At 39.2% G+C, this 18,492-nt stretch overlaps 1 protein-coding gene across 8 annotated transcripts in view; it reads left to right on the top strand.

Moving 5' to 3' along the window:
• The window catches only part of Mical3 (microtubule associated monooxygenase, calponin and LIM domain containing 3), a 216,196-nt gene that overhangs the window by 104,559 nt on the left and 93,145 nt on the right, over nt 1–18,492 (top strand). For 6 of the 8 annotated variants that reach the window (XM_078015557.1, XM_078015553.1, XM_078015552.1 and 3 more), the window contains exons 7-16: nt 138–238; nt 2,360–2,617; nt 3,168–3,283; nt 4,240–4,366; nt 5,544–5,640; nt 8,577–8,724; nt 11,194–11,390; nt 12,988–13,100; nt 13,196–13,258; nt 13,709–13,882. In XM_078015557.1, the coding sequence (XP_077871683.1) occupies nt 138–238; nt 2,360–2,617; nt 3,168–3,283; nt 4,240–4,366; nt 5,544–5,640; nt 8,577–8,724; nt 11,194–11,390; nt 12,988–13,100; nt 13,196–13,258; nt 13,709–13,882 (1,394 nt within the window). Of the gene's footprint in view, nt 1–137; nt 239–2,359; nt 2,618–3,167; nt 3,284–4,239; nt 4,367–5,543; nt 5,641–8,576; nt 8,725–11,193; nt 11,391–12,987; nt 13,101–13,195; nt 13,259–13,708; nt 13,883–15,336; nt 15,421–18,492 lie in introns of all 8 variants that reach the window. The other 2 variants (XM_078015551.1, XM_078015554.1) reach the window with 1 other exon arrangement.

The raw sequence follows: 18,492 nt of genomic DNA, 5'->3' as shown, positions 1-18,492 counted from the left end.
GAATAGGCAGGAAGAGAGAATCTGGACCTAAACATGTTCCTGCTTGAATTTTATGATCCTGTCTTAGATAGACCCAAGTAGTCTCTCTGGCTGCCCTACTCAGCAAACTCCTATGTATGTTTGTTTTCTGCTTGCAGGTATTGATTTGGAGAACATCGTCTACTACAAAGATGACACGCACTATTTCGTTATGACAGCCAAAAAGCAGAGTTTACTGGACAAAGGGGTGATACTGCATGTGAGCAATGGATCTCTTTCAAACCACTTTTGTTGAATTTGTTAATATGATCACCAAGAGAAAGGGCTTTATTGTCTGATAGGATTTTTCTACAAGGGAATAAAGATGAGCATTGAACATATCTCCTCAAATCACTGATGGTTTTTAGTTTAACTTTGAAAAAAATATTTTCATTATGGAAAATTGTTAATTTAACAGAAATAGGGAGAATAGTATAATGAACTCTTATGCCCATTCTTTAGCTTGAGCAGTTATTAACATGGCCAATGTTGTTTTAGTAAAACCCTACTCCACTCACCTCTCCTGTTTCAAAGCAAATGTCAAGAATCATTTCTTGCATAAATAGTCAGTTTAATTTTAGGTGACTTTGTTTGAGATTATAATGAATTTCATATATGACCAATTATTGGTTGGTCGGTAGATCTTTTTTTGGGAGGGAGGTGATAGAGGGAAGAGAGTTCAACCAAGAAGCAATGCTTGGTGCTTATGACAGCCTGATTATGGCTCTGGTTTTACTGTGGCAACACTGAATTGGTATATTTAGGCTTTGTTCAGACTGAACAACAAGGGCCTAATGTCCATCTTTAGCCAGCCTTTTTTTTTTTTTTTTTTTTGTGCAAAACTAATTGTGTGGAGATAATCTGAAATCAGAGAGTTGCAAGGTGGATGGTTTCTTAAGGAAAGTGTCTTAAATCTTAGTTGGTCTCATTGGTCTGAATATGAGAATTACTTCCCCTGTGTGATGAAACAGAAGCAAATAAACACCAGAGGTGTTGATTCAGGCTTGTACAATTCCCACCAGACTCAAAGCTGAATCTCAGGAAGCCCTTTGTCTTTGTAGAATGATAATGAATCAAGTCCTTTTAGTCTGAGTCACACTATTGCCATATTGAGACCAAATGGAGAATGAGTTGATGAGCACATGCTTGCAGCACAAAGTCTCCTTTCCACCCATGAACCTTGTGTCTGTTTCGCAGCATAGCAGTCCTGTGTATATGCAGGGAGAAACAGGACAAAGCAGTTTGTATAGCCCATTCTGCCAAAGCAGAAGCAAGACATACTTGGCTGGATGCTTTATAAAGTGTTCATTATCTGGGGCTATTTTATTGTTATCAATAAGAACTAGCCAGTAAAGCAGTTGGGATGCCTGGGACTAAGTTAAGACTTAAATTTACCATCTGGGCAGAGCTGTGGTTGTCAGTCAAAAATAGATAAGAGCAATCTAGACTGTTAATTAAGATCTGTTTTACTTTTTGTTTTTATTTTTTATAGGGCAGGAGCTGTGCCTTCTGTGAGTGCTGTTTATAAACTAAACCCATTGTAGCCATTTAATGTTGAACGAGCAGTATTTCTAGAACCAACCTGAGTGTTTGTGTTTTGACTTCTGACATCTTATAGTAGCTGAAAGTACCATCACTAATACTTGGAAACTGAGTCTCCACTTCAGGAGAACAGAGACTTGGCTCAGTGTGCAGGAACCTCCAAAGAAGAAAAGGAACTTTTTAATCTCTTACTTAAAGCTCTTTTTCTCTCATTTTTGTTTTTTCCTGTTGGTGATTTTCTATAGAGCCTTACAGAATCTTATATATGATTTCGAAAACCTGTGTTCCATTTTCAGTTCATTCCTTCCCGTCCTCCTCAGCTACTAACGCTCCTAGCACCACATCTCTTTGGCACTGAAGTTTTTAGGTTCTTCCTTTAAGCATGATGAGCTATGCAAGTCTGAGTTCCCAGCTGAAAAAAAGCTGTTTGCTATTCAAAAGATAATGATTATAGAAGATAACATAAACCATTAAATACTTCTTCAGCTTACAGAAATTATTTAATTTGTTATTCAGAACAACTCTGTGAGGTAGGTAAGCCAGGATCAGAGGAGTAGCGACTTGCTCCAAGCAAATAGAAAAGCCAAGACTGTTTTTAGGCAGCAAAGCCTATTTACTCTTAGAAACACCCCTCACCCCAAAACTTTTTACTTTGTGTACAAGCTTGGTGGAATATTAAATCACTTTAAGGGGAAGGAAAAGCTGTGGAACTAGGTTATGTCTAACATTTTATGTTCAAGTCAAGCCATCCATCCCTGCCTGGATTTTTCCATCTTGTACCTCTTCTTTCTCTGGACAGGACTATGCTGACACAGAACTCTTGCTTTCCCGGGAGAACGTGGACCAGGAGGCATTGCTAAACTATGCCCGGGAGGCGGCTGACTTCTCCACGCAACAGCAACTACCCTCTCTAGATTTTGCCATCAATCATTATGGGCAGCCTGATGTGGCCATGTTTGACTTCACTTGTATGTATGCCTCTGAGAATGCAGCCTTGGTACGGGAACAGAATGGACACCAGTTATTAGTGGCTCTGGTTGGGGACAGCCTCCTAGAGGTGAGTACTGAGGGAAACAGCACTTTATGGTAGAGGCAGTACTGAGGAACAGTAATAATGAGGAGCAAATCTGGGTGTATTGGCTGTAGAGTGAGCATCAGCAGCATAGGCAAGACCTCTGCAGGAGTTATACCAACCAGGAAAAAAATAATGACATTAAGAGTGGTTAGAAATTCTGCAACTTTTATAACTTGCCTCTGTACTAGTTTGTGAAATGGACATGTCCAGAGTCTGAATAGTTGTCAAATACAACTGTTGGCAGCACACTTCCTTTTGTTCTTCAGTTTAGCTTAACTCTTTTAAAAATGATTTATTAGCTGGGTATGGTAGTGTTAGCCTGTAATCTCAGCTACTTGGGAGGCTAAGGCAGGAGGATTACAAATTTGAGGCCAGCATTGGCAATTAAATGACAAAATAAAATAAAAAGGACTAGGGTTGTAGTTCAGTGGTAAAGCACTTGCCTAGCATGAGCTAGGCCTCAAGTTCAATCCCCAGTACTGAAGAGAAGAAAGATAACTTATTTTAACTCTGACTTGTGTCTCTTTCTTAGCCTTTCTGGCCCATGGGAACAGGAATAGCCCGGGGCTTTCTAGCTGCTATGGACTCTGCCTGGATGGTACGAAGTTGGTCTCTAGGAACCAGCCCCTTGGAAGTCCTGGCAGAGAGGTAATAAGTCTCTTCCATGAAAAAACTGGGAGAAAGGAGTGGCTTACTCCTCAGGCTGAGTAAAAGTTATTCCTTCTTCTTTCTCTCTTCCTTTATTCATTAAAGATGTTTTTATATGTAAGAGAGGAAAGGTGAGGCTGGGGTTGTGGTTCAGCAGTAGTGCGCTCACCTAGCGTGTGCGAGGCCCTGGGTTTGATCCTCAGCACCACATAAAAATAAATAAATAAAAACAAAGGTATTGTGTCTAACTACCAACTAAAAAAAAAAAAATGTTTTTTTTTTAAAAAGAGGAAAGGCACATATTTCATAAAATTTTAGAAACCTAAAGATGATCTAATGGGACTGTTCTCTTGTCCCTTTCTAAATGACTTTATTATTGGAAAATAATATCTGAATCTCTATATACCATCTGGTTCTTTTATGACCATTACGTGAACAAATATTTAAAAAGTGCAATTTAGATCATCCTGACCTTAAGCTAGAAAGGCTTAATCTGATGAAGTCATTGTCTTAGTCAGAACATGCTAACATAAGAAACGGAAAGTGATTGAAAGGATAACGCCAAATTGTTTTTAAACATTTCTCAAACCTTAAGGCATTCTGGCTTAATGTGGTGACAGGTTCTCTTTTTACCTAATTTTTAAAATTAAAGTATATATTGGCACACTTAAAAACACAATAGTAAATTAGTTGCCTTTTAAATTAGACCAGACAATTATCACTCCCCATAGCATTGTCCTGTTCTTCTCTTTGGCTCTTAACTAATTCATTGTCCTTTAAATCACTGAGTGGTGGTGGTTCTGAGAAGCTAGGGTTGATGTAGAGTCAAAGAAAACTTTCCAAGAATGAAGATATATTGTATACATCAGATAATTTGGTGGACTGTCAAAACAAATATTACAAAAAGAGGAAAATGTTTATTGTGCTTGTCACTTCTATGTTGTGTGTTATTGCAGGGAAAGCATTTATAGGTTGCTGCCTCAAACCACCCCTGAGAATGTGAGCAAGAACTTCAGCCAGTATAGCATCGACCCTGTCACTAGGTATCCTAATATTAATGTCAACTTCCTCCGGCCAAGCCAGGTAAGAGCATTCTAGTCAGATATGTGCATCTGGGCCTATTCTCAGGACTGATCAGAACTCTAATAGATCAAAATGTATATAATTATGTTTGGTTTTAATACCATATACACTTTCAGTAATCCCATATACCTATACATAAGCGTAATTTCAGTAATCCAAGTCGGTATCTCTCTGAATTGGTGGAAGTAGGTAGTATTTTCCATCAACTTGTTGAGCAACTAAGGCATGGAGTTGTTGAATACTTACAGAAGATCAAATGTGACCAAAATAGTGTACCTAGGACTTCATCTCATGCCTCTTAATTTAAATCACATACAGTCGAGGAAAGAGCGTTGATTGGTTCAGTATTCTGAAGATGTGACTTCCACTTGCCTGTTGGTCACTAATCACCTGTGACTCAGATGGGTCATTTTACTATGTCTGAGCCTCAGTTTTTCAGCTGAGAAGTGGAATTCCTACCTACTCACAGGATCATTGTAAGTGAAAATGAGATTGTTCTCTGGAAGGAACATTGAAAAATAAAAACATAAAAGTAGAAGATATTGTTATTATTGTAAACCAATTATTTTTTTATTCTGTTGCGTTCTCAAAAACTCTGAACCCTCATTACTGTATTGAGAATGACATTTTACAAAGCATAACAATCCCTAAGAATAGAATTTTAGAAAGCAACCTATTTGATATATTTTCTGTGTTCCAGAGTAATTTTTTGTCTTCTATATGAAGTTTGTGCCTTTGGGCCTTCCATATATATGTGGTAAAATATTTATAAATTCTGTTAATGAGCAGCCTTAATTGTCCAACAGAGACTCACCAGAGGGACCTCTGTGATTGAGTGGTTAACTTTCAGCACAATTTCTTACAGTTGCTATGTATTTGTTTCTATGTAACCTAACCCATTCCATAAAAGATTTAAAGGTTATCACCTTAACTTTTGTCTGAACTTTACCATGGGGCTGAGGGTATAGCTCCCAGTGGTAGAGTGCATGCTAGCATTCAAAAGGCTTGGGGTTTGACCTACAGCATGCCACCACCAAAACAAAAAATACATAAATAAACATACACACAAATAAATAAACTTAATCCACTTTCCCAGTCTTTCATCGTAGTCATTCTGTTTTTAAGTGGGAATTTGTTACATGGTGTTTGATTTTCCTTCTTTTCAATTTTCTGCCAGGTGCGCCATTTATATGATACTGGAGAAACGAAAGATATTCATTTGGAAATGGAGAACCTAGTGAATTCCCGAACTACCCCAAAGTTGACTCGCAATGGTGAGCTCTGGAAATGTTTTTTTGAACGACAGGTAACCCTTTTTAGAGCAGTCTACTCAAAAGCCATCACATGAACATAATACCATATATGGCAGTGGTTTTCAGCCAGGAGTGGTTTTGCCCTCCAAGAAACATTTGATTGTTCCTGGTTGTCATGACTTGGGGAGGTTGCTACTGTTTCTAGGTGGATATAATCCAGCAATGTTGCTAAACCTGCTACAATGTACAAGAAAGGTTCCCACAACAAAAAATTACCTTAGGCTAAGGTGTTATGAGTAGAGATAAATTAGATACAGATGCTGGAGAGGAAAAAGAGAGTGTGCATACTACACCCACTTTTAAGTTTTGTGGGGAAACTGATAGAACATGTGGTAGCATTTTAGACGGGGCCTGTGGTGTTGCCATTATACATGTTAAAGGCAAAGGCCATTCCATATTTTGTGTATATTGAGAGGTCCCTGAAGTTTTTATTTGACATTGAGTACACCTGGTCAGCTATAATTAAGATAGACTGGAGAAGGGAAATACATGACAGGCTAGGAGATTAGTTGGAAATACATTGTAATAATCAAACTACAGGGGATGAACTGTAAATCTGATACTGAGCTGGAAATAGAGAAGGGAGAAAGTGGTAGATCACATTTAGAAAAACTTGGACATTGGGGCCAGGTGCAGCTGGGTCCCAGACCAAGCCTTGCCATTTGCAAAATGTGTGGCCTTGAACACATTAGTTAACACATCCGAACTTCAGTTTCCTCATCTTTGAAAAGAGAATAATAATAGCTTCCTCCTATGTTTATCATGAAGATTATGTGACATATATACAGCACTTATTACAATGCATAGCATGGAGTGGGTAATCAAAAACATTGCCCTTATTAATTATGTATGAGAGACTATTTTTTAATTTCTTGTTTCTTTTTAGTTTTATACATAACAGTAGAATGTATTTTGACATATCTTACATACATGGAGTATATCTTCCCATTTTTGTGGTTGTACATGATTTGGGATTACACCGGTCATATATTCACATAAGAACATAGAAAATTTATATCTGATTCATTCTACTGTCTTTCCCATTCCCATCCTCCTTCTCTTTCCCCACTTCCCACCTCCCTTTTCTGCCTATTGTGAGTCAGCATCCACATATCAGAGAGTACATTTGGCCTTTGTTTTTCAGATTGGCTTATTTTACTTAACACAGTAGTCTCCAGTACCATCCATTTACCAGCAAATGCCATAATTTTATTTTTCTTTATGGCTGAGTAATATTCCATTGTGTATACGTACCACATTTCCTTTATCCACTCATCAGTTGAAGGGCATCTACATTGGTTCCATAGCTTAGCTATTGTGAATTGAGTTTCTATAAACATTGATGTGGCTGTGTCACTGTAGTATGTTGATTTTAAGTCCTTTAGGTATAAACCTTAGAGTGGGATGATTGGGTTAAATGATGGTTCCATTCCAAGTTTTCTGAGGAATCTCCTACTGCTTTCCAGAGTGGTTGCACCAATTTGTAGTCCCTACGTGAGAGACTATTAAGAAGCCAGAATCAGTGGACTTTGCCAGTTGATTGCCCTTAGGGGCAAAAGATGGGTACTGCATCAGTCTCAACAAGGAAGTGGGAGGGTGAAAACGTTTGAGTTCCGTTTTGGACATTTTGAATTTGATGTGCTTTGGAGATATCAAGATGAATATATGAATCAACAGGCAGATTAAAACATTTTCCTTTCTCCATTGGACTGTTGTATTCATCAGCTTTCTATTGCTGTGAAAAAACACCTGAGGTAAACCAACTTAAAGGAGGAAAGATATATTTTGCCTCATGGTTTCCGATTATAATCACTTGGCTTCATTGTTTTCGGGACTGTGGTGAAGCAGAACATCATGGCAGGGAGCCTGTGGTAGAACAAAGCCTTATGGTGGCCAAAAAGCTGGCCAAAAAGTTGCCCAGCACATATTGGATGTATGGATATCTAGACTTGGGAAGCATCTGAATAAAGTCAATATCTGAGCTAAAAGATAGCACTAGGGGTAGTTCTATGTGTAATCTCAGAATATATTTCCTGTGAAAGACTTAACCAGGACTTTTATGATAGCAGTTTTTATCTTATGTTCACAAATCTCTAAATTATTTAGTGCCAAGCTAAATATTTCCAGCTGCCTTAGGGAAGGGAACAGACTTTCTTGGACACAAATAGGAATTCACAGATTCTCTCAAATGATCCATATCATAGCTCTTCCAAGGCATGATCGTTCTGGTTTTAGAAACATGTCAATGAACTGGAAAACATCCAGGTGTATGTGTTTGCCTACTCAGTTTCTCAAGATGTGATCATTTATAATACAGGGTACCAAACTGGTCTGGAGTATTGTTATAGTCTGGGGTCCTCAGCCTTTGTCAATGTAACCATACAGAGTGTCATTACTTCACAAATTGTTCACTATTTTAGAAATTATAAGAGCAAGTCTTTAATTATTTTTACTCTAAGGTGCTGCTAGATAGAATAGAATCTTTCCAGTATTGCTTTGGAGGAAAAGGTTTCCTCAGGCCCAGCAACCCTCTAGGGAAATCCTAAGACTGCTCTGCAGGTGAGGGTAACAGCTCAGTAGTGGCACTCTTCCATCTAAGCCAGTTTTCAGGAGTTTCCCAGAGACACTGGACTTCAGCACAAGTACCCAGTTGTGAAATTTTAGTCTCTTCTGGATGTTGACTTTAGAATATGAGTATATTGGTACCTAAAATTCCAGGATCATGATACCAGTTATATAACATTGTCCTCACTATTTTCTTTTGAAGTCTAGAAATGACTGTTTTTGTCCCTACCTTTAGTAATTTTTCGAACTGGATATGTGTACTGCAAAGCAGATCTTATATTAGTGTTGCTAGGTAACCACACTTCCAATAATAGTTTGTTTTATTGTTTTAGAATCTGTAGCTCGTTCAAGCAAACTGCTAAGTTGGTGCCAAAGGCAGACAGATGGTTACGCAGGAGTAAACGTGACAGATCTCACCATGTCTTGGAAAAGTGGCCTGGCTCTATGTGCAATTATCCACAGATACCGTCCTGATCTGATGTAAGTCATGACTGTACTTTTAATTTTATATCCACCAGAGATCTCAAAGCACCCTGCTACCAAGTAGTCAAATTTTGTACTCTTTCCAAAATGAGGTACATACGATGCATTCTCCAGAAGACTGTGATTTGATTTAGCTATATTTAAAACTTCATATGTCAAGCATTGTGTTGCTAAGTCCAGGAACAATTAGCCGAGTTGTGTGTTTTGTTTGTTAGTTTTAGTATTGGGGATTAAACAAAGGGGCACTTTACCGCTGAGCTACATCCTCACTACATCCCTAGTTCTTTTTTTTCTTTTTTTACTAAGTTGCTGAGGCTGGCCTCAAACTTGCAATCCTGCCTCAGCCTCTCAAGTTGCTGGAATTAAAGATATAAACTACTGCACCTGGAAATTAGCTGGGTTTTTTAAAATCACAGCACTCATAAAGTAAAAAATTGGCTTAACACCCACCTGGACCTGTTAACTTTACACAAGGGAAAACTCTGTTTATTGGCCCCAGGTTGAACTCTTCATTTTGGCCAGCCATCTCAGATGTTGGTCACACGGGAAACCTGGCTAGAACACTGAACACTTGGCTAGCTCAAAACAAATATTTCACTGCCAGTGAAACCGAAAACAATGAATACTTACCAGTTTATGATGGTTCATTGATATTTTCTTGTCAATGACTACACTTTTTGCAAATATAATTCTGTCAGGGGCTGGGGTTGTGGTTCAGTGGTAGAGCACTTGCCTAGCATGTTCGAGGCCTGAGTTCGATCCTTAGCACCAAATAAAATTTTAAAAAATTCTGTCAAGCTCATGAAGTTCATGTCATCTTACCCAGTATACTAGTAATATCTCTTTTGTCGATTCTTCATCCACCTATCTACAGAATCAGTACACTAGGCTTACCCCAGGTCAGCTGTGGTGACTGGATTTCCCTCACAGGCATTCATAACCATAGAAGCCAAACAGAAAGATTCAGAAATAGAAGCAGAGTGCATTGAATTATTCTGGCTTCCTGTACCTTTTATCATTAGGTCCATTTAATGGCCTACTTCTTGTTTATTTTAAAATTGCTTAAGAAATCCTAAAGTATGTAGTCCATATATATGAGATAGTTATAAACTAAAGAGGCAGATCTAATAAAAACAGCTTTGCACAGTGTAGAATTTAAATGGAGAGGACTGAGGATATGGCTCAGAAGAGCACTTGCCTAGCATGCACAAGGCCTTGGGTTCCATACCAGGCTGTAAAAAGAAAAGAGTAGAGGATTTCTAATATGCTTCAATAAGTGTAAGTGACCCCCCCAATGCTCCTGCATTCAACTCATCCAGAAGTTGGTAGAAGGTAAATGAAAATAGTACTTATTCACTCCCACAAAAGAAAGGAGTAGGGAGGGAAAAAAGCTTGAAAAAAAAAATTATGACAAAAGGCACAGAAGGGCTTCGGAAGATGAGGCAAGTGATAAGTTCTTTTCCAAGTGGAGGGCAAGAAAGGGAAGGATAATGACAGGAAAAGTTGAGAGGACCTAGTGGATGGGTTACAGGGGTGAGTATGGGCCAGAGGGGACACATTCCTGTTAGATTACACCAAAGCGTGCCTGGAGAAGGCCCAGGGGAGTTACAGCAAACATAAAGCAGTGAGAGAAAAGGAAGTAGGGTGCTTTTTGTTTTTTGTTTAATGGAAAAATGCCATAGGTTCAGTAGATTAGCACAAAATGAGGGTTTCCAGGTAATCTGAAGTCACCTAAACAAGCCTGTTGGGGCTTGGGATATAACTCATTTGGTAGAGTGTTTGCCTAGCATTCACAAGGTCCTGGGTTTAATTCCCAGCAAACCCCCTCCCCCCCAAAAAATAATGCTGTCAGATATCACTCTGAATAGCAAGAAGCTTCAAACCCAATAGGAAATATTTGTTAATCTAAATACTTGGGAAAACTCAGGAAATTTAGCAATGGGAAAATCTTATGTAGGTTTTAGAATTTCCCATCAGGAGAAAGCTGTGTAAGATTTACCAGAGCTGATTTTTAGGACATTAGCAGCTTGCCAGGGCCAAGGGCCATGGTGGTAGTAGCTTTGGCTATTAGGAGCAGTCTGATCCAGATAGGATTCATACTACTATTTGACATTCATTTATATGTAGGCACTTGGGTATAGATGAATCTATATTAAAGATAGTTCCTGTACTGAGTTTACATTTTGTGTCACTGGAAAGATGAGAGGAGCCAACTTTTTCCCTCTTTTTCTCCTTTATTGGATAGATCTTTAATCATTTCTTCTTGAGGATGCTTTGCATTTCCTTAGTCAAAGGAAGGAGAATAAGAGATGAGAAAAACAGGTCTGCTCTCAGATCCTAGTGATGCACTGCTCCCTGGATTTTAGTCAAAAAGACCAAGAAATGACTACGATCCCGTGATATTGTATGTTCTGGTTTGAGGACGGTCAGCCCATCTTGATCTATATTCCTTGTCCTGTTTCTCAGAGATTTTGATTCTTTGGATGAACAAAATGTGGAAAAGAATAACCAGCTGGCCTTTGATATTGCTGAGAAAGAACTGGGCATCTCTCCCATCATGACAGGCAAAGACATGGCCTCTGTTGGGGAGCCTGACAAGCTGTCCATGGTGATGTACCTGACTCAGTTCTATGAGATGTTTAAGGACTCACTCTCCTCTACTGGTAAGGAGCTGGTGGGTGTGGTATGGAATTCTTAGTTTCCTGTTGAGCTATTGTCCAGGCATTTCTGTCTTTTCTTCCAATTGTGCCCTTCATCAGTACCACTAAATACAATACCACCAAGCTCAGGCTTACTCTGTTTCTACTGCTCAATGTGGAGGCAAAGCAGATCTGTGTTTGCTGAGATCCTAATTCCAACTTAGGATAGAAGGCATTTCTTATGCAATATAACTGAAATGTTGTCTCAGTTATCAGTAGAGTTCTCTGAAAATTGCTTCATTATTTTTCTCTTTTCTAGTCATGTGTTCTAAACCATTCATTATTTTACAAAGTTTTTTTTTACTTAATCTGTAAATATGCAAAAATCATTCCTGCTCAAACTTTTTTTGTTCCCCTCAACTCTCCTACTCCTTTCCTCAGAACCAGCCCTTCTGAAGTGGTTCATGTTTGTGGCCTCTATTTACTACCTAAACTTTATAACACTTTGAAATCCATCTTATCTTTGTACTACTCTCTCAACACAGTTTTCTACAGTTAGGAAGAATCATCCTTCCATATTCTTTTCTCATTCTCACGTAGTTGCCTCTTCTGCATCATTCAACACTATAGAATAAATGTTCTCTTCCTTGAAATTCTCTCTTCTCAGCTTCTGTAACAGTGCCCTACTATTCTTTCTTCTGTAACTGTTCCCTTTCTAGTTTTCTTTCTACCTTTTAGGGTTTCCCAAAAATCTCTTGTTGGCTCTTAGCCTGCTGCCTCTACTTATCATGGGGCTACAAAAAATATTCTTATTGTCATTTATTGCCCTGTGAAATAAATGTAGTATAATGTCTAACAGTGTTGACCGTGGTATCTGACCTGAATTTATATCCCAGTATTTTCACTTGTTTGACCTAGGGCAAGTTACTAAATTTCCCTATGCCTCATGTATGTAATATGTAAAATGGGATAATACACATAATTACATTATGATATGCTACAAAGAATGTTTGGCATATGGGACCACTTAATAAATATTAGTGATTTCTTTTTATTAGTTTCAATTACTATTGATACTAATAAAATTTTGGAATCCATAAAGTTTATGGTACCACTCCTGAGTGTCTTCTAGTCCATGACTCTTATAGGTATCTGAGTCTCTTCCTGATTACATACGCGAAACATGCAACTCTAACAAAAATATTCCCATTTAGGGGGAGCCCCTTAGTATACTCAGCGAAGACCATGGCCTCTACATCTACCCAAACCAATGACCCTATTAGGCTCTGCTCTGCTCTCTCCCCTTCCCTCTCTCTGTCCTGAAATTTTTATTACCAAAAGTAAGGCTTTAGCACTTAAGGACCTTAAAAAAGCAGAAGGGCAGTTTTTTGTAATGGAAGTATATTGAGGAAAGAGTTTGTTTTGTTCATGTGGGTGGAAAAGAGAAGGGTTAATGTCCAGACTCAAATGTGCATTTCCTTTGTGGCATTTCTACAAAGAGCTGCCTTTAGAGCTTCCTGAGATTCCTTTCCATGAGCCCCTCGAAGACAGAGTGGTTCTGGTCAGGACTTCATAGCACCCTCGAGGGCTGTCCTTGAACACTGCTGATTTCTCTTTACAGACACCTTGGACTTGAATGCTGAGGAAAAAGCAGTTCTGATAGCCAGCACCAAATCCCCTATCTCCTTCCTGAGCAAACTTGGGCAGACTATCTCTCGGAAGCGTTCTCCCAAGGTACCAACACGTGGGAGTCATTTTTCTAGTAACTGCAAGTTAATGACAAAGTGTAGTGAATGGAATGATATAGCTTCCTTCTTTTCTTGGTGCAGGATAAAAAGGAAAAGGACTTGGATGGAGCTGGAAAGAGGAGAAAAACTAGTCAATCAGAGGAGGTGAGATTCATCTCGGGATTTGCTAGAATTATTATACTAAGTTTTCCTTTTTGGTTTAAATTGTTAATTCCCAAATTGGTTTCACTAGATCCTTTATGGGAACTTCTGTGAGCAGCTTTTTCTGTGGATCTTTATTTAATTTTCTAGAGAACAACCAGGAAACATATATATACATGTGCACTTAGACCTTCCTATCTCTTTGGAGTCACACATTTGGCCAACTACAGAGGCTTTTGTGGGAAATGGTGATACCAGCACAAGTCCAAAAACTCTTATAATGCCCCATGTGCCAGGGTCTTATTGACTATTTGGAGATTGGTACCTTAAAGAGAGCTGTTAAACTCAACCTAAAGCTACTGTGTGGATCCTGATTTCACTTCTTTAAGGGAGGAGGAAGTAAGTGAAGGGTACCTATAATAGTCTGGTTCTCTGGTACTTGCCATTTGTCAGGAGGAAACTCCCAGGGGCTACAGAGGAGAAAGACCAACACTGGTGAGCACCCTGACAGACAGGAGGATGGATGTTGCTGTTGGAAACCAGAATAAAGTGAAGTACATGGCAACCCAGCTGTTGGCCAAATTTGAAGAGAATGCGCCCGCACAGACTACTGGCATAAGGAGACAGGTAAGCACATCTCCCACCCAGACTGGCCAAGTCATACAGGAAGGAGGACCTTTTCAGTGAGACGGACCGTGTCGCTCAAAACTAGTGTCTAATTTTCTCTTGTCTGACTGTGATAGAGATGTGTATTTCCTAAGCTCATCTTAGGCATTCAGTGCTGCTTTATGTTCTGCACAAGTCTGAGGCATCTTTATCAAAGTCAAGTGGGATCTAAAAAATATATAATTATACATCTATCTATACACGGGTATAAATTCACACACACACATATTTAAATTATAAAATAAGTATGTGCTTATTGATTAAAATGCTGAAAAGCATAGTAAAGATAACTGAGGTACCTATAATTTTGCTAATATACTCCTGCATTGCTTTCTGGTTTTCTCCCCTCCCCCATGCTTTCTTGTTTTCATAATGGTGGTCATTTTAAAATGTATTTTTCTATTCTGCTATTTTCATTTAACTTTAGGCACATTCCCATGTGTTCCCAAATCTTTTTGGCATTTTCCAAAATGTGCTGAGTCATTCTAGTGTTGGTTGTTTTAGTTTTTCCCCATCTTTCATGATGAAATAGAGGTAACCATTCTTGCAATAAAGCTGTTTTTTTGTGTGTTGCAAAGTATTTTTCTAGGATATTACTGAATATGTGAACATTTGGATACTAAATTACACACCCCAGTTTATGCATGAGAGTACCAGACAGTATTTGACCTGAGGTGTCCTTGTTAAGTCTTGTCACTGCCTTGCTTCACCAAGGCTTCTTACAAAGGGGGGCATTGGGATTTTGATATTTATACTCAAAATTCCTATAAAACTCCCTGATAACCTGAAAGGTTATCCAAAGGACAGGAGGCCTATTCTTTTTGTTCTCTTTGTCTCTTTATCTTCTCCATACTCTTTATCAACCATTGTCCCTATGGACCAGGCAGGTGGCACTGATTTTCTTGGTTTCTGACCACATCTCATCTTTAGTTATTAGTATTTGTACTCCTATCTTTTCATGTTGTGGTTTGCAGGAAAGATAGTATTATTCACTGGGAAACATTAGAGGTTGCCTGGATGTTCTGGCAACCCCAGGTTCCTCAGGCAGGCTACAATGCCCTCTTTGGGAGGTAAATTGCTTCCAAGAAAAGGTTGCTTTCCTCATTAGTTTTCAAAATTAGAGTTAATAGTTTAGACAGAGAGCTTTGGGTTTAGGGAAAGAATAATGAGAACCACAGCTTCTGTCTCTTTTTTTTCTTCTTTTTTGTACTTGCTTTTCATTTGGGGGGCTCCTTCCTTCCTTCCCTTCCTTCCTTCCTTTCGTAAATTCCACCTGCCTTCTCACAGTTCATAGATCAATGTCTGTCTTCCATGGGTACTTTTTTTTTTTTCAGTGTCTTTTCCTACCTTAATGTATTTTATTTTGTTTTGTCTCCATGTCTGTCCCCCACCCACACTTGGCCTGTGTGTCACAGCCGACACAAGAGCGTGGGGTCAGCCAGCCGACCTGCTGCCTGCCTGAGCAGGGTCTCCCTGCTCCCATCCCCCAGTGGAAACAGGTAAAGGAACTGCTCAGGGATTAGGATGGGGTCTGTTGCCATAGGTCTTTCCACCCTACTCCTGCTTCTGGGTCTGCCCGTGTTCATACCTGCCCTTGAGAAGCCTCGCTCACAAGGGCTAGAAGGCTCTGTGCTCATTTGAGCAGTAACTCTGAGAAAACATTGAACAGACAGTGCTGATTCAATTCCATGATTCAGTTAACTCCTTGGGATTTGAGAAACCAGTTTAAAAGGCAGACTGTTAATTTGGTGCTGAAACTAGCTGAAGTGATTTGACAAGCTTTTTAGGTATGTCAGCCTTTGGGGCTTTAACTGTTGTAACATTTGTCCCATGTTAACTTTTTGCTAGCTTCTCTACTCATGTCCATTGCTGGGAGAATCTTGACTTCTTCAGACCTGAGAATAGCGGGTAGAGGTGGGGCAGTGGAGAGAGCCTTTCACATGAAATGGGGAAATGATAACCATGACAGTAGTTTTGAAGTATAGTTTTGTTTCAAACCTTGTACAAAGAAAGGTGTCATGGGCATTTTTCTTGGGTTTTGTCCATACTTGAAGTAACTCTTTTTGCCTGAATGTGGAGTGTACCTGTAGTCCCAGCTACTTGGGAGACTGAGACAAGAAGGTTGCTTTAGCCCAGGAATTCAAGGCCAGCCTAGGCAACATAGGAAATCTTAATCTCAAAAATGTATATAATAATGATTAATTAATAAAATATTCTTTTGGGGGACCACAGGTATAGCTCAGTGACAGAGGATTTGCCTATCAGGTGCAAGACCCTAAGTTCCATCCCTAGCAGTACCCCCACCGCCTCACCCCCACCCTCCAAAACACCCTTTTTGACATTGTCACTAAAATGTTTTAGGATTTCCCAGAAAATTGCTCATCCTAACAGTGTAGAAAGAAGCAGATAACAATACCTGTTTTATAATAGAAAACCTATCTGAAACTTATCTGAGGAATTGGAAGTCTCTGTTAGATTTTCTCTCACATCACAATTGCGCAAATTTCTGCTCTATAGAACCTGGAATAGCTTTCTCATAGTTTGATATCATGTAGAACTGATAGGATAATGATAGGTCAGATAAGCTGATCCTGGATTTTATTAGCATCTTCCACAGTTGGCCTCACTCACCTCTTGTGCTGTAACATAGCCTCTGTTGACAGGATATGCTGAAGAACCTTGAATTGGGCCTTATTTAAATTGCATTCAGGAAAAATGTTACTTTCTAAAACTATAACAATATGCCACATGAAAGGCATGACCCATAAGGCTAAGATGGAATCTTGGGAGTGGTGTCCAAACTCATAGCTAAAGTCAAACTTCCCTTTCTCTATGCTTCGGAGAGGTCTTCTGAAATGTTTTCATCAAAAATTTACTGTATTTTATTTTCTTACCCTTGCTTGAAGTGGAAGATAAGATTTGAAAAGTAATCTTAGTTGAGGATATTGAGGTGTGACGCAAATTCTAAACTAGATTCTAGAAACTCTATAGACTCAGAGGGTAGCCTGAGGTAGAAACAAAGTGGGAAGATCAGAAGCAATCTACGCAAGTGGGTGGATAGATAATCCTATATGTCATGTGCCTGGTATAGCTTTGGTGGGCTTACTGGGAAGTGTGGGGTAGTGAATGTGGCTTGAGACGTTGGCTGAGTCATGGCCTCAGTCCTGTGAAGATGGACTCATCAGCTCATAATCTGATGGTGCTGCCCTGAAGAGGCATCAGGAGCTTGATTTTATGGGACTACTTATGGATTGTCTGATAAGCCTATAGCATTTTTCAGGGATTGGTATGGAGATTATTGTTCATCCAAACTTACATAGCTTGTAATCAGGTCATTATGGTCACAATCAGTGAAGTAGGGTGATACTAACAAGCCATCTGTACAGCAGATTAAAACCCTTAAAGTCAAACATAGGTTCTAGGAATAAGTACCAGAGATTATAGCTGGATAGAGCAACTAAGTAGATGGGTAAATAAGAAATCACAAGTAATGAAAACCTTGTTAGATCTTTATATGCTTTAGGTTTTATAAAGTTGGAGATTGTGAATATTATTTGAAATTTATAATATTCACATAATAATCTTTTCCTGAGTGTTGGCCTCTAAATTTATCTCCTGAACACTAGAGGTGGATGCGATGTCAGGTTCTACAGATACCTAAAAAGACAAGAACTTGGGAACACTTTGGCTGCTGCTCTGTCTTGCCCTGATTGCTGGCCTTTCATCTCCCTTCAGGAACTGGGTGCTGACTGGAGCACCTCATTGTGGCTCACTTTGTGCTTCTCTTGACATTGTTCCCACTAATGCAGGAGGGTGTGACAGACACAGCAGTGATTGCTGAGTTGACAAGAAAATCAGTTTCAATTTCAGTCATTGTATGGAAGAAGAGAAATGAATAACAACTCTGCTTGCCAATGACTTCTCTTCCTAACCTTCCTGTATAATCACTGTGGCTCTTTCCTTCCCTACTCCTTTTGCGTTTGATCCCAGAAGTGCATCCTGTACGCAAACTCTGCGCAAGAACCAGCCTTGGTTTGGAAGTAGATTGTTACCTGAGGTGGGAACAAACAGTGGGGATGCTTCCCCTGGTCTCATGACTACTAAAGCCTTCCTCCTGCAGGCTTTACATGTATGCCTACCCCAGGCAGAGAAAACTAAGAATTACCTGAAAGGAATCAAAGAGGCCCAAGATAATGTGCAGTTGCTTCTCAAATGCAGAGAAGTTTTCTTAGAGGTGCAGAATGAGGAAAAAAAGTCATGAAGATATATATGGTATCAATTAGTGAAATATGCCTAATTATTTTATCCTGTTTCCTGTACTTTTTGTCCTACCTTGGTATTCTCAGAAATTTTGAATGTTATTTAGGATGTGAAAAGAGTAGGTAGGATATTATCACAAATACCTGTGCGTTCTGCTTTGTTGCTATGGGGTGTGCATCACCAACTTTTAAGAGATAGTCTTATATCACTTATAGTGGACCCGAATGCCTTTTTTCTCTGCTTATAATTAAGACCATTTTCCTGTCCTCCAACTTCCCTGCCAAATCCCTTGATTCCTGTCATTTAGAAAG

The sequence above is a fragment of the Ictidomys tridecemlineatus genome, chromosome 6 (genome assembly GCF_052094955.1).
Source record: "Ictidomys tridecemlineatus isolate mIctTri1 chromosome 6, mIctTri1.hap1, whole genome shotgun sequence".
Taxonomy (NCBI): Eukaryota; Metazoa; Chordata; class Mammalia; order Rodentia; family Sciuridae; genus Ictidomys; species Ictidomys tridecemlineatus.
Note: the sequence above shows the minus strand (reverse complement) of the source record. Positions and strands in the feature narration are given on the sequence as shown.